The sequence below is a fragment of the Sardina pilchardus genome, chromosome 6 (genome assembly GCF_963854185.1).
Source record: "Sardina pilchardus chromosome 6, fSarPil1.1, whole genome shotgun sequence".
Taxonomy (NCBI): domain Eukaryota; kingdom Metazoa; phylum Chordata; class Actinopteri; order Clupeiformes; family Clupeidae; genus Sardina; species Sardina pilchardus.
Window position 1 is genome coordinate 616,168 of NC_084999.1, and position 15,000 is coordinate 631,167.

Here is a 15,000-nt window from a genome sequence, read left to right on the forward strand (position 1 = left end):
TGCATGCACACACACACATGGACACACACACATGCATGCACACACACATGGACACTCACACATGCACGCACACACACATGCACGCACACACATGCACGCACACACATGGACACACACACATGCACACACACACACACACATGGACACACACACACGCACGCACACACACACGCACACACACATGGACACACACACACATGGACACACACACATGCACGCACACACACATGGACACACACACATGCACGCACACACACATGGACACACACACATGCACGCACATATGGACACATACACCCACAGAGAGAGGATGGTAATGGAGGTGTTTGGTAATGTAGCCATTGATATGATGACACGCACAAATATCAACAAACAATATCACCATTTTCTCCTCCCTCTCTCCCTCTCCTCCCCTCTCCTCTCCTCTCTCCCTCTCCTCCCTTCCTTCTCTCTCTCTCTCCCCTCTCCATCCCTCTCCCTCCCCTCTCCTCTCCTCCCTCCCTCTCCTCTCTCCCTCCCTCCCTCCCTCCCTCCCTCCTCTCTCTCTCTCTCTCTCGCTCCCTCTCCCTCTCTCAGGGCACCCCCACTATCATGTGTAATGAGTTTGGGGAGGCGATCGCTATAATCGAGACGAGTGAGGGAGCGTCACTTCCTCTGGCCGAGGCTCTGGAGATCTACCAGACCGCCCTGGAGTCCAGCCTCGGAGTAGACGCCATCACCGTGGACGGACTACAGCTGCTCTAACACACACACACACACACACACACACACACACACACACACACGCACGCACACACACACACACACACACACACACGCCCTGGAGTCCAGCCTCGGAGTAGACGCCATCACCGTGGACGGACTACAGCTGCTCTAACACACACACACACACACACACACACACACACACACACACACGCACGCACACACACACACACACACACACACACGCCCTGGAGTCCAGCCTCGGAGTAGACGCCATCACTGTGGACGGACTACAGCTGCTCTAACACACACACACACACACACACACACACACACACACACACACACACACACACACACACGCACACACACACACGCCCTGGAGTCCAGCCTCAGAGTAGACGCCATCACTGTGGACGGACTACAGCTGCTCTAACACACACACACACACACACACACACACACACACACACACACACCCACAGGGCTAGTTTGTTGGGCCCCTGAATGACTGATGTTCAGCACTGGAGTCTGGTGCGAGTTTAAGATTCGTTTGTAACATTTTTACTCTTCAGACTGCGGGAGGATATGACCTCGTTGAGGATATGACCTCGTTGTGTTGTTGTCTCGTTTGTTTTTTGTTAATAAAGATGGCCTCTGCAGTTTGCTAATGTCTGTGTCTTGAGTGTTTGCCTTTACCTTGTGTGTGAGTGTGTCTGTGTGTCATGAGTGTTTACCTGCCCTACTGAAAAAAACAGCAAGAAACCAGCTTATGCTGGTAGTAGCTGGTTTTAGCTGGTCTTTGTTGGTTTTCTTCCAGCTATTGCTGGTCTTTGCTGGTTGTAGCTGGTTAGGCCACCAGCTAGACATGCTGGCGTGACCATCTGAGAAAGCTGGTTGTGCTGGTGTGACCAGCCTCTCGTTTGGGATACAGCTGGTTTAAGATGGTCATGCTGGTGACCAGCCTGTCATGTGGGATACAGCTGGTGTAAGATGGCCAAGCTGGTTTGCTAGAATGACCAACATGTAGACCAGCAACACCAACTAAAATGACCAGCTTAAGGTGGTACGACAATCAAAACCAGCTGAATTACCATCGTAAGCCGGGTAAACCAGCTGAAGATATGTTTTCGCGAGAGTTTGCTGGTCTAGCTGGTTAACTATCATAGGGTGGTCAAATAAGCTGGTTAACAAGCTGGTCAACTAGCAAACCACCTTTAGCTGGTCAGGCTGGTATTTTCAGCAGGGTGGCGTGAGTGTGTGAGTGAGTGTTTACCTGGTGTGTGTTTGTGTGTGTTTTGAGTGTTTGTCATTTCTTTCAGTTATCACACACACACACACACCAGATAGTCACCCTTTAAATGTGCACTCACTCACAGACTGCGCGCGCACACACACACAAAGATACACAATAGCTGTCAACACTGAGCATTGGAAATTAGGTTAATTTCACTCACATTCATCAATCTGTTACTTTCCCTCTGCTGACAGCAATAATTCAGACTTCAAAACTGCTGCATGAACTAAACGAGTTGTGAGGCTACAGCACTAGCGTGACTTCGCTTAATCGGCTTTGATTGGCATCACATCGTGCTCGCACAGCAACCATGCTGCTGTCTAAAAAGGCCAACATCACTCTGGTTGCCTTCAAGCAAGCAAAACAATGCTTTAAAAACATCTGTTTCACTGGAAGGGCAAAGGGGTAGCAACAGGGTAGCAACAGGGCAGCGGCACAGAGACTGACAGGGCCGACGGATGGGCTAATGTCACGAGTACCAAAATATGAGATATTTTAAGGGGAAAGAATTAAAACGGGAAGACAGTAGGAAAAATGTTCAAATATGTGGGAAACCCGTACAAACGGGAGGGTTGATGGGTATCCCTGCTGAAAAAAACTAGCTAAAGGTGGTTTGCTAGTTGACCAGCTTGTTAACCAGCTTATTTGACCACCCTATGATGGTTAACCAGCTAGACCAGCGAAAATATACCTTCAGCTGGTTTACCCAGCTTATGATGGTAATTCAGCTGGTTTTGATTGTCATACCACCTTAAGCTGGTCATTTTAGTTGGTGTTGCTGGTCTACATTGCTGTTTTTTACTGGCCACGCCAGCTTATGTTGGTTATTCTAGAAAACCAGCTTGACCATCTTTGTCAAGCTTGACAGGCTGCTGGGTAAACCAGCTGAAGGTTTGTTTTCAAGAATTTTGCTGGTCTAACTGGTCAAGCAGCAAACCACCTTAAGCTGGTCAGGCTGTTTTTTTTTTTTTTCAGCAAATTATTTTTTTTGAGAAATCACGCCAGAGGTCTGGAGCGGTGCAGGAATACTTTAAGCCCCACACACACACACACACACACACACACACACACACACACACACACACACACACACACACACACACACACACACACACACACACACACACACACACAGGACAGGTAGAGAAAGAAACACACCACTGAAGTGATTGACTGGAACGTCTAATTTATTTGTATACTGAAAGATACAGATACAAATGTAGCAGTTACTGATAGAAACGTCTGTCTTGCATACTTTACTGGTAAAACAAAGAGTAACACAAAAGAGTTAATAGTCATTTATATTTATTTATTAATATTCATATTTATTCATGAATATTCATATTTATTTATTACTTAAACCTCCAGTTTACAGCTGCAAGGGCGCCAATGGTCACTTTTAATATTCAACAAAGCGTTCGGTTGTCCCTCCACACACACACACACACACACACACACGAGTCTCTGGGCTCTACAGGAAGTATATACAACAGAACCACCATGTCTCCCATGGCAACAGAACCACCACGTCTCCCATGGCAACAAGACTGTACACTACAGCCCAGGGGAGGGAGAGAGAGAGAGAGAGAGAGAGAGTACACCTAGGAGAAGAGGAAGAGAGAAAAAGGAGAGGAGGTGGTGAACACAGGAACAAAGGGGGGGGGGGGAGGGGGGCCGCTATTTCTTGCTCTGGTCCTTTGAAGTGGAAGATGGAATTTGATGGGGGGGTGGATAGAAACAAAAGAGATGAAAACAATGAAGGCAGAGGTGTGTGTGTGGGGGGGGGGGGGGGGGGGCAGGTAGGTGAGTGTGTGGGGAGGAGAGAGCAATTAACCTACAGACGCAAAGGTCAGGGGTCACACAGATCAAGCGCTTTAAAAACACGACGACGGACTTCTTCAGTTTTCAACTCAAATAAAAAAGGTACAGGAGCCCTGCGGCTTATAAAAACATAATCATACAAATCTGACCAATCAGAGCAGGCCTGGCCTTGCTCCGCCCTCTCTCCGCCCCCTTCCTTCATGGATGGAGTTTCAGCCAATCACTAAAGGGGACCGCTCTGGCTGTAGGTTTCCATGGCAACAACACTGGAATGGACATGTTGCTTTGGAGTTGCCAAGGTGACGGCAGAACACTCCAACGCTTCAGTGCACACATCTCGTGTCGCCATGACAACAGAGAGTGAGAAGAAAACAATAAACAAACAACGAGATAAAAACAAACAGAAGAAAAACAAGGTAAACCTTCCAAACGCTCCGCCCCTTGGCACTCGGCTCAGCCAATGGGGGCCCAGCCCCTCATGGATCCGGCAGAGCTCATGAGCCAATCCCATCACCAGCATAAGTCAAAGCCCCTCCCCCCGGCCAACATTGGACCAATTACAAAACGTCTTTTGATTGTTTAAAGCAGCAGTATTGGTTGGCTTCTTAAATAAATGCAGCAGCCAATCCGTGATGATCTAGCAGCCACGGGAGGAGGGCTCTGTCCGTATGGCGAATTTTCACTGGTCAGTCCCACTGTCCGTCAATGTCCACTGGCAATTCTGGAAGCTTGATGTAAAGTAACAGTAACAGTGTACTAGTTCAATTCAAGTGTGTGTGTTTCCATCGCCTACACCACCCATACACAGGTATAGACAACTGGGCTGTTATGTGTGTGTTGTGTGGGTAGGTGTGTATATGTGTGTGCAAGTGTGTGTATGCGTGTGTGTGTGTGTTGTGTTGTGTGGGTAGGTGTGTATATGTGTGTACATGTGTGTGTATGCGTGTGTGTGTGTGTGTGTGTGTGTGTGTATGTATGTGTACAGGTCTGTGTGTGTGTGTGTATATATATATGTATGTACAGGTGTGTGTGTGTGTGTAGGTGTGTGTCATACATCTGCATGTGACAGGTGTGTGTGTGTGTGTGTGTGTGTGTGTGTGTAGGTGTGTGTCATACATCTGCATGTGACAGGTGTGTGTGTGTGTGTGTGTGTGTGTGTAGGTGTGTGTGTCATACATCTGCATGTGACAGGTGTGTGTGTGTGTGGGTGTGTGTGTGTGTGTAGGTGTGTGTCATACATCTGCATGTGACAGGTGCGACACTCTGGTTGGTCGAAGGGGGAGAAGCCCTAGACACATTGGCCCCGCCCCTCTTAGGGGGCTGGATGAAGAGAGGCTGCTGATTGGGCGGTCGGCGTGTCCATCAAACTCATCTGGTAGCGTCCTGCGCCTCAGCCGCCGCCCGTGACTCCTCCTCTTCCTGTTCCTGTTCCTGCTCAGACAGAAGCTCCGCCCCTGCTGCGCCCTCATTGGCCTGCATGCCCGAGGGGCCGGGCTGGGAGGCGGGGTCGGAGGAGAGCTGGCCAATGGTCTCGGTGGGTGTGGCCGTCTGCATGATCTTCTGCCGCACCTCCCGGATCTTCAGCTGCAGACACACTTTAGTCGGGAAGATGTCCGAGTAGCGGCCCTGGAACGCCGCCGTGGCCTGGGCTACACACACACACACACACACACACACACACACACACACACACACACACACACACACACACACACACACACACACACACTCACACACACACACACAATACACACACAATACACACACACACACACACACACACACGTACAATACACACACACACACACACACACACACACACACACACACACACACACACACACACGTACAACACACACACACACACACACACACACACACACACACACACACACACACACACACACACACACACACACACACACACACGTACAATACACACACACACACACACACACACACACACACACACACACACACACACACACGCACACATGTACAATACACACACACACGCACACGCACGTACAATACACACACACACGCACACGCACGTACAATACACACACAACACACACAAGCATGTTCCATACACACACAACACACACATGCATGTACCATACACACACAACACACACATGCATGTACCATACACACACAACACACACATGCATGTACCATACAAAGACATACACAAGCACAATACAAACACACACACACACACACACACACACAGAAATGGAAGAGAGAGAACATTACTTGACTCTGCACAAGAGAGAGAAGGACAAGAGGACAAAGCTTCCACAAACAGTGCGCCACTCAGAGGGCAGCGATCTACATCACTGTTGCCGATTTGTGCAGAGCCACAGCGTATTCTATGGCATCGCTATAGAGACTTACACTATGCTATGGCATAGCTATAGAGACTTACACTATTACTATGGCATAGCTATAGAGACTTACACTATACTATGGCATAGCTATAGAGACTTACACTATTCTATACTATAGCTATAGAGACTTACACTATTCTATACTATAGCTATAGAGACTTACACTATTCTATAGCTATAGAGACTTACACTATTCTATAGCTATAGAGACTTACACTATTCTATAGCTATAGAGACTTACACTATTCTATAGCTATAGAGACTTACACTATTCTATAGCTATAGAGACTTACACTATTCTATAGCTATAGAGACTTACACTATTCTATAGCTATAGAGACTTACACTATTCTATCCACGATATTCCGCAGCCAACAATGGGGGTCGCCATGACATCGAGACGGTTTTCTATTTCCGGCGAAGCTGCATTGTATCTGTTTTAACGTGACGGTTTACGGTGCTTAACATATCATAACGCATATAAAAGTCAACTTTTATATTTTATATCGGTTATATGTGATGCAGTATATACATGCTGAGGGCAGAATTGTCAACATTTCGAACGAAATCTAAGTTGAGGCATAACCTAGTTTGCTATGGAGAACGCACATGTTAACAGAATGAACGGAAGTTGAAAACAGTATCGTAACCATCGCAACGATACATATTTCCGGGTTGAGGAAAGAGGTGGATAGCTATAGAGACTTACACTATTCTATGGCATAGAGACTTACACTATTCTATAGCTATAGAGACTTACACTATTCTATGGCATAGAGACTTACACTATACTATGGCATAGCTATAGAGACTTACACTATTCTATGGCATAGCTATAGAGACTTACACTATACTATGGCATCGCTATAGAGACTTACACTATACTATGGCATAGATAGAGACTTACACTATACTATGGCTCGTTTGAAAGGTGAGACTCTAAGCTCTCAGTGGCTAAAAACAGTTTATTTCTGCCTCTGTTCCTGAGAACTCCCATGCTAAACAGTAGCTAGTTTTCATCAAAATCCCTGTTTGTTTTCAAGAAAGGGATATCGTGTCTTTTCATCAAAATCCCTGTTTGTTTTCAAGAAAGGGATATAATAGATAGATAGATAGATAGATAGATAGATAGATAGATAGATAGATAGATACTTTATTGATCCCCAATGGGATATCGTGTCTTTCATGACATATGAAGTGCTGCCTGTAAAGTTCAGGGAAGTGACCAAGTGATGACCTGGCGAGACTGCCCCCTAGTGGTGAGCTGGCGAGACTGCCCCCTAGCGAGACCTGGCGAGACTGCCCCCTAGTGGTGACCTGGCGAGACTGCCCCCTAGTGGTGAGCTGGCGAGACTGCCCCCTAGTGGTGAGCTGGCGAGACTGCCCCCTAGTGAGACTGCCCCCTAGTGGTGACCTGGCGAGACTGCCCCCTAGTGATGAGCTGGCGAGACTGCCCCCTAGTGAGACTGCCCCCTAGTGGTGACCTGGCGAGACTGCCCCCTAGTGATGAGCTGGCGAGACTGCCCCCTAGTGAGACTGCCCCCTAGTGGTGACCTGGCGAGACTGCCCCCTAGTGATGAGCTGGCGAGACTGCCCCCTAGTGAGACTGCCCCCTAGTGAGACTGCCCCCTAGTGATGACCTGGCGAGACTGCCCCCTAGTGGTGAGCTGGCGAGACTGCCCCCTAGTGGTGACCTGGCGAGACTGCCCCCTAGTGGTGAGCTGGCGAGACTGCCCCCTAGTGGTGAGCTGGCGAGACTGCCCCCTAGTGGTGACCTGGCGAGACTGCCCCCTAGTGGTGACCTGGCGAGACTGCCCCCTAGTGGTGACCTGGCGAGACTGCCCCCTAGTGGTGACCTGGCGAGACTGCCCCCTAGTGGTGAGCTGGCGAGACTGCCCCCTAGTGGTGAGCTGGCGAGACTGCCCCCTAGTGGTGAACCCATGAAAATGGCCTGCTTTTGACCTGACCTGCATGTGCCACTGATTCAATCCAAAGTGGCAACCATCAAAAGCTGAGTTTCGTAAAATGTGCGTTTTTTTTTTTTATCGTCATCTATTTCAGTTCTATTTATCATAGAGTTCCCAAAATCGCACATAAAGTGTGTAAAGAGTGTGTGTCTATTTTTGTAATTAAAAGAAAAAAAAAATATTGTTTATATAATTAATAATTGTATATATTGCGTTTTTAGCACTCCAAGTGTAGGAAAAAAGTCTCTGCACACTTGGATCCATGCAAAAAAGTGTCTTTACTTAGGGCCCTGATGAAGGTCTAAGTACCGAAAGCTTGGTATAAGTAAAGACACTTTTTTGCATGGATCCAAGTGTGCAGAGACTTTTTTCCTATATTACAGACGTTTTTCTGGCACCTTGGCTTTGGAGAGTGCGGTGTACAACCCTAGAACCGTTAGCACTCCAAGTGTTAAAGGTGAAAGGTGAGAGGTGAGAGGTTACCGGAGGGGAAGAATCCGTGCTCCTGGAAGAGCTGCATGACGAGGGCCCGGCGCTGGTCCAGAGTGCGCCGCAGAGAAGAGTACGGAACCTTCTCAAACTCCAGCTCCGCCAGCAGATCCTCCCCCTCCGCAGCTACACACACACACACACACACACACACACACACGCAAGCACGCACGCACGCACGCACAGGAGAGGAAAGGAGAAGAGAAGAGAGAAGAGAAGATGAGAGGAGAGTTGGGGAGAAGAGAAGAGAGGATGAGAGGAGAGGGAGAGAAGAGAGAAGAGAAGATGAGAGGAGAGTTGGGGAGGAGAAAAGAGAGGATGAGAGGAGAGGGAGAGAAGAGAGAAGAGAAGATGAGAGGAGAGTTGGGGAGAAGAGAAGAGAGGATGAGAGGAGAGAGAGAGAGAGAAGAGAAGATGAGAGGAGAGTTGGGGAGAAGAGAAGAGAGGATGAGAGGAGAGGGAGAGAAGAGAGAAGAGAAGATGAGAGGAGAGTTGGGGAGGAGAGAAGAGAGGATTTGGACTATTTTTCACACCTGTCCTACATGGATATGATTCTTTTCTTGAGTTTTCATCATCATATGGCTACACACACCTGGCCTCTAATACACACATCATATCGCAACAACACACACCTGGCCTCTCATACACACACGCTTGGCCTCTAATACACACATCATATCGCTACACACACCTGGCCTCTAATACACACATCATATCGCTACACACACCTGGCCTCTAATACACACATCATATCGCTACACACACCTGGCCTCTCATACACACATCATATCGCTACACACACCTGGCCTCTCATACACACATCATATCGCTACACACACCTGGCCTCTCATACACACATCATATGGCTACACACACCTGGCCTCTAATACACACATCATATCGCTACACACATCATATCGCTACACACACCTGGCCTCTCATACACACATCATATCGCTACACACACCTGGCCTCTCATACACACATCATATCGCTACACACACCTGGCCTCTCACACACACATCATATCGCTACACACACCTGGCCTCTAATACACACATCATATCGCTACACACACCTGGCCTCTCACACACACATCATATGGCTACACACACCTGGCCTCTCGAAGGTGAAGATGTCCCCCTCACACTTGGCTGCGCTCTTGGGAGTGTTTGGTTCAGAGCTGCAGCTGGAACGTCGACGACTCTTCCGCTTCGGAGAAACCGGATCCTCCGTGGACGAATCCAGATCTACACACACACACACACACACACACACACACACAATGGCAAAAGTACACAGAGAAACCATGTCAGATGAATCCAGATCCCCCCCATACGCACACTGACAATCCACTTCCACACCACCCACAGTCCCAATTCACAACCAATCCACTTCACTATCATTATCCATCACAGCTTAGGTATGCTTTCTGATTGGCCATCACAGGTTAGGTATGATTTCGATTTCTGATTGGCCATCACAGGTTAGGTATGCTTTCTGATTGGCCATCACAGGTTAGGTATGCTTTCTGATTGGCCATCACAGGTTAGGTATGCTTTCTGATTGGCCATCACAGCTTAGGTATGCTTTCTGATTGGCCATCACAGGTTAGGTATGATTTCTGATTGGCCATCACAGGTTAGGTATGCTTTCTGATTGGCCATCACAGGTTAGGTATGCTTTCTGATTGGCCATCCCAGGTTAGGTATGATTTCTGATTGGCCATCCCAGGTGCCAGTATGCTTTCTGATTGGCCATCCCAGGTGCCAGTATGCTTTCTGATTGGCCATCACAGGTTAGGTATGCTTTCTGATTGGCCATCCCAGGTGCCAGTATGCTTTCTGATTGGCCATCACAGGTTAGGTATGCTTTCTGATTGGCCATCCCAGGTTAGGTATGTTTTCTGATTGGCCATCACAGGTTAGGTATGCTTTCTGATTGGCCATCCCAGGTTAGGTATGCTTTCTGATTGGCCATCCCAGGTGCCAGTATGCTTTCTGATTGGCCATCCGAGGTGGCAGTGTGCGGAGGAGGCAGCTGTGGTGTACTGGTTAGCGCATCGGGCTTGTAACCGGAGGGTTGCCGGTTCGATCCCCGACCAATCCACCACGGCTGAAGTGCCCTTGAGCAAGGCACCTAACCCCTAGCCTGATTACCATCGACTTTCAAAGGCTCTGCGAGACTTTAGTCTGACCAACAGCCTGTGCTATCACGGTTTCTTGCCAGCGCAGGTTGACCCGCCTCCTTTAAGTGCCTCGGTTTGCTACTGGTAGATGTCAGAAAGCGGATTGCCGAGTTTAAACCAATAACAACACTCTTAACGCTGCCTTGAACACGCCTCTACCCAGAGCCGTTGGAGCTGCTCAAAGTTGATTGGTTCTCGACCAAAGGGGGCAGTTCCGCAGATTTCGGGAACTCAGAAATCCTTCTCAATGAGCAGTTGACCAGACCAGCAGCAAAAGCCTGAAGGCGTTGCGTCACTGGGAGGGCGTGCCAGGCTACCTAACCCCTCACTGCTCCCCGAGCGCCGCTGGCTGGGCAGGCAGCTCACTGCTCTGGGTTAGTGTGTGATTCACCTCGCTGTGTGTGTTCACTAATTCGGTTAAATTGGGTTAAATGCAGAGAACTGAATTTCCCTCGCGGGATCAAAAAAGTATATATTCTATTCTATTCTATTCCAGTGTGCGGCGGAGGCGGGCTCACCGGTGGAGTTCTTGCGCTTGCGGCGGTAGCTGCCCAGGATGGCGCGGGGGGAGGTGGCCAAGCTCTGTAACGTTGGCGACGGCAGAACCTCGTCTGGACGGAACTCTGGCAGCTCGGCGAACCGCTCCTCGAAGTACACCTCCGACAGAACCCTGCAGTGACCAATCACAGATCAGCAACCAACCAACAAACAAACAAACAAAACAATTCCGCAAAACAATTCCACCACCTCTTGGTCTGAGCACTTGTGCTCGTGCTTGTCAGTGTGCCTCTGCATAAAGCGGCATTCACACCAAGAACGATAACGATAACGATAACGATAACGATAACGATAACGATAACGATAAAAGTGTTCACACTGACCAACAATAAGAAAAGTCTATTCTCTTGTTGATGAATGTGATGGCTAAATCGTGATGGGTTCTGATTAACTGTTAGCTTTTCAACTTTCTCAAAATCGGTCTAAAAGTGATCCCCAACAATATTGTTCTTCATGTGGTTATCGTATCGTTATAATTTCACGTGAACATCGTCATTCATATTAACAACAGCGATATTTGTTTATAGTTATCGCTATATTCATCATTCTTGGTGTGAACGGCCATTAACTCTGTGCGTGTGGAAACAAGCTTGTACTCACCCTACAGTGACCAATCACTGCTCAGCGACTAACAAACAATTCCACCACCTCTGTGCTCGCTCAAACTCACTTGTCGACAGAGTCAGAGGTGCGTTTTAAACTTATACTCACTTGTCGACAGAGTCAGAGGTGCGTTTTAAACTTATACTCACTTGTCGACAGAGTCAGAGGTGCGATTTGAGTGAATACTCACTTGTCGACAGTCAGAGGTGCGATTTGAGTGAATACTCACTTGTCGACAGAGTCAGAGGTGCGTTTTAAACTTATACTCACTTGTCGACAGTCAGAGGTGCGTTTTAAACTTATACTCACTTGTCGACAGAGTCAGAGGTGCGTTTTAAACTTATACTCACTTGTCGACAGAGTCAGAGGTGCGTTTTAAAGTTATACTCACTTGTCGACAGAATCAAAGGTGCGTTTGAGGGGCGGGGGTCGCGCCTTGACCTTTTTGGCTGGGGGGGCATCTTTCTCCCCCTGAGGGGGGGGTGGCAGGGGAGACGAGGGATGCGAGTCTTTCCACCCAGCCTGCAGGACACACACACACACAAAGAGAATGTAAGTCAGTGTGTGTGAATGTAATAACCCTTTCTAATTCTACTCAAATCCAGATATCGTGCATTTACATGTAGAAACTGCTGTCCAAAGCCACTTATTACGTCAACTATATTACAAAGTAACTAACAACGTTGGAAGCCAGAAAATGAACCCAAACATGCTAGCATGCTAGCCAAGCTCCTTAGCCACTACACTACCACCACCTGACACATCACTCACACTCTCACAGTACTCTCACACACACACATCCACGTCTACATCCACACAGACACACACACTGGCAGTGTTCTCACCTCTTTGGTGGGGGCCTCTTTCCGGCCTGAGGTGGCTGGAGCATCGCCTGTGCCGTGCGGCTCTGAGGACCCCTCCTCTGCCGGTCTGGCCGGAGAGCTGCCTGATTCCGCAGGGTGATCCATCTCAAACGAGAACCGTGAGGCGCTCTCTCGCTCCCTCTCCTTCTCTCTGTCCTTCTCTCGCTCTTTCTCCCTCTCTCTCTCCTTCTCCCTCTCTTTCTCCTTCTCTCTCTCTCGCTCCTTCTCTCTCTCCCGCTCTTTTTCTCGTTCCCTCCCGCGGCTGCCGGCCTCGTAACTCCCGACGGGGATGGACGCTACGGTGGCCTTCACCTTCTGAGGGGTCCTCACGGGGTGAGACGCCAACTTAGGGGTGCCCGATGCACTGCCTGAGAGAAAAAAAACAATAATCACACATACACAGACTCACTCATACACACACTCCCATATGGTGTTCCCCACTTTCTCCCTCACACACGACACTTACACAAACACACACTCTCTCTCTCTCTCATTTGATACCTACACAAACACACACTCACACACACACACACACACACACACACACACACACACACACACTCTCTCATTTGATACCTACACAAACACACACACTCTCTCTCTCTCTCATTTGATACCTACACAAACACACACTCACACACAAACACACACACACACACACACACACACACACTTAAGCACTCCTCTCACCTGTGTGTGTGGGGGCAGGGGGGCTGGGGGGCCGCAGTGGCGTTGTGGGACCAGCGGGGGGCGCGGGCGAGCTGGCCGGAGTCTTGCCGGAGGGGGGGGGCAGAGAGGAGCGGTCACCCTGGGGGGGGTGGGGGTCAGCCAGCCTGTCGGCCTGCAGGGGGTAGGACTCCGACGCTCTGTCCAGGCTGAGGTGTGTGTGTCGCTCGGCCTGCGGCAGCGTGTGTGTGTGGTGCGTGAGAGTGTGTGTGTGTGGCGGGGGTGGCGGCGGGGTGTGTGTGTGCTTGGGCAGGATGTGGGGGCCCAAGCTAGAGGGGCCGGACACCGTGTACACCACGCTGGAGGGCGGGGCCACCGTCGCCACGGAAACCACCCCCGTCGCCAGGGTGACGCTGGTGGGGGGGTAGATGGCGGAGCCCGACGGAGGGGCAGATACAGCAGCGCAGCTAGAGGACGGGGCAGGAGCCAGCAGAGAGGGCTGACCTGGAGAGAGGGATAGAGAGAGAGAGAGGGAGGGAGAGAGAGGGAGGGAGAGAGAGGGATGGAGGGAGAGAGAGGGAGGGAGGGAGGGAGGGAGGGAGGGAGGGAGAGAGAGGGAGGGAGGGAGGGATGGAGGGAGAGAGAGGGAGGGAGGGAGAGAGAGAGGGAGGGAGGGAGGGAGGGAGGGAGAGGGAGAGGGAGGGAGAAAGAGAGAGAGAGGGGGAGAGGGAGGGATAGAGAGAGAGAGAGAGAGAGAGGGAGAAGGAGAGAGAGGGAGAGGGAGAGAGAGAGGGAGGGAGGGAGGGAGAGATGGAGGGAGAGAGAGGGAGGGAGGGAGGGAGAGAGAGAGAGGGAGGGAGGGAGGGAGGGAGGGAGAGGGAGGGAGAAAGAGAGAGAGAGAGGGAGAGGGAGGGATAGAGAGAGAGAGGGAGGGAGGGAGGGATGGAGAGAGAGGGAGGGAGGGAGGGAGGGATGGAGAGAGAGGGAGGGAGGGAGGGAGGGATGGAGAGAGAGAGAGAGAGAGGGAGGGAGGGAGGGAGAGAGAGAGAGAGGGAGGGAGGGAGGGATGGAGAGAGAGGGAGGGAGGGAGGGAGGGATGGAGAGAGAGAGGGAGAGAGGGAGGGAGGGAGAGGGAGAGAGAGAGAGGGAGGGAGGGAGGGAGAGAGGGAGGGAGAGAGGGAGGGAGAGAGGGAGGGAGAGAGGGAGGGAGGGAGAGGGATGAGAGAGAGAGGGAGAGATGGAGGGAAGAAGGGAAGGATGAAAGAGAGAGAGAGGGAGCACAGATATGCCGTTAGAGCCTTTTTATTTGCCATTGCTAAGGAAGCGTTGGCTAACATGTAGCCTAAATGAGCTCCGCAGGTACACTGCTCAACACTGCACCCCAACAGCTACAGCAGGAGAGAGGCACATATGCTAAATGAGCTCCGCAGGTACACTGCACCCCACCAAC

At 50.0% G+C, this 15,000-nt stretch overlaps 2 protein-coding genes across 3 annotated transcripts in view; one reads left to right on the forward strand and one right to left on the reverse strand.

The window, feature by feature from the left end:
• znf526 (zinc finger protein 526) overlaps positions 1 to 1,370 on the forward strand; it is a 22,452-nt gene extending 21,082 nt beyond the window's left edge. For both annotated transcript variants that reach the window (XM_062537982.1, XM_062537983.1), the window contains exon 9: positions 577 to 1,370. In XM_062537982.1, the coding sequence (XP_062393966.1) occupies positions 577 to 744 (168 nt within the window). In that variant the 3' untranslated portion in view covers positions 745 to 1,370. The remainder of the gene's footprint in view (positions 1 to 576) is intronic.
• Positions 1,371 to 3,171: 1,801 nt separating this feature from the next.
• Positions 3,172 to 15,000, reverse strand: part of cicb (capicua transcriptional repressor b) — a 28,448-nt gene continuing 16,619 nt past the window's right edge. The window contains exons 14-20 of the mRNA XM_062537985.1: positions 13,575 to 14,054; positions 12,867 to 13,252; positions 12,413 to 12,543; positions 11,379 to 11,533; positions 9,788 to 9,922; positions 8,667 to 8,798; positions 3,172 to 5,472 (exon numbers count right to left, since the gene is read on the reverse strand). Of these exons, the coding sequence (XP_062393969.1) occupies positions 5,192 to 5,472; positions 8,667 to 8,798; positions 9,788 to 9,922; positions 11,379 to 11,533; positions 12,413 to 12,543; positions 12,867 to 13,252; positions 13,575 to 14,054 (1,700 nt within the window). The 3' untranslated portion in view covers positions 3,172 to 5,191. The remainder of the gene's footprint in view (positions 5,473 to 8,666; positions 8,799 to 9,787; positions 9,923 to 11,378; positions 11,534 to 12,412; positions 12,544 to 12,866; positions 13,253 to 13,574; positions 14,055 to 15,000) is intronic.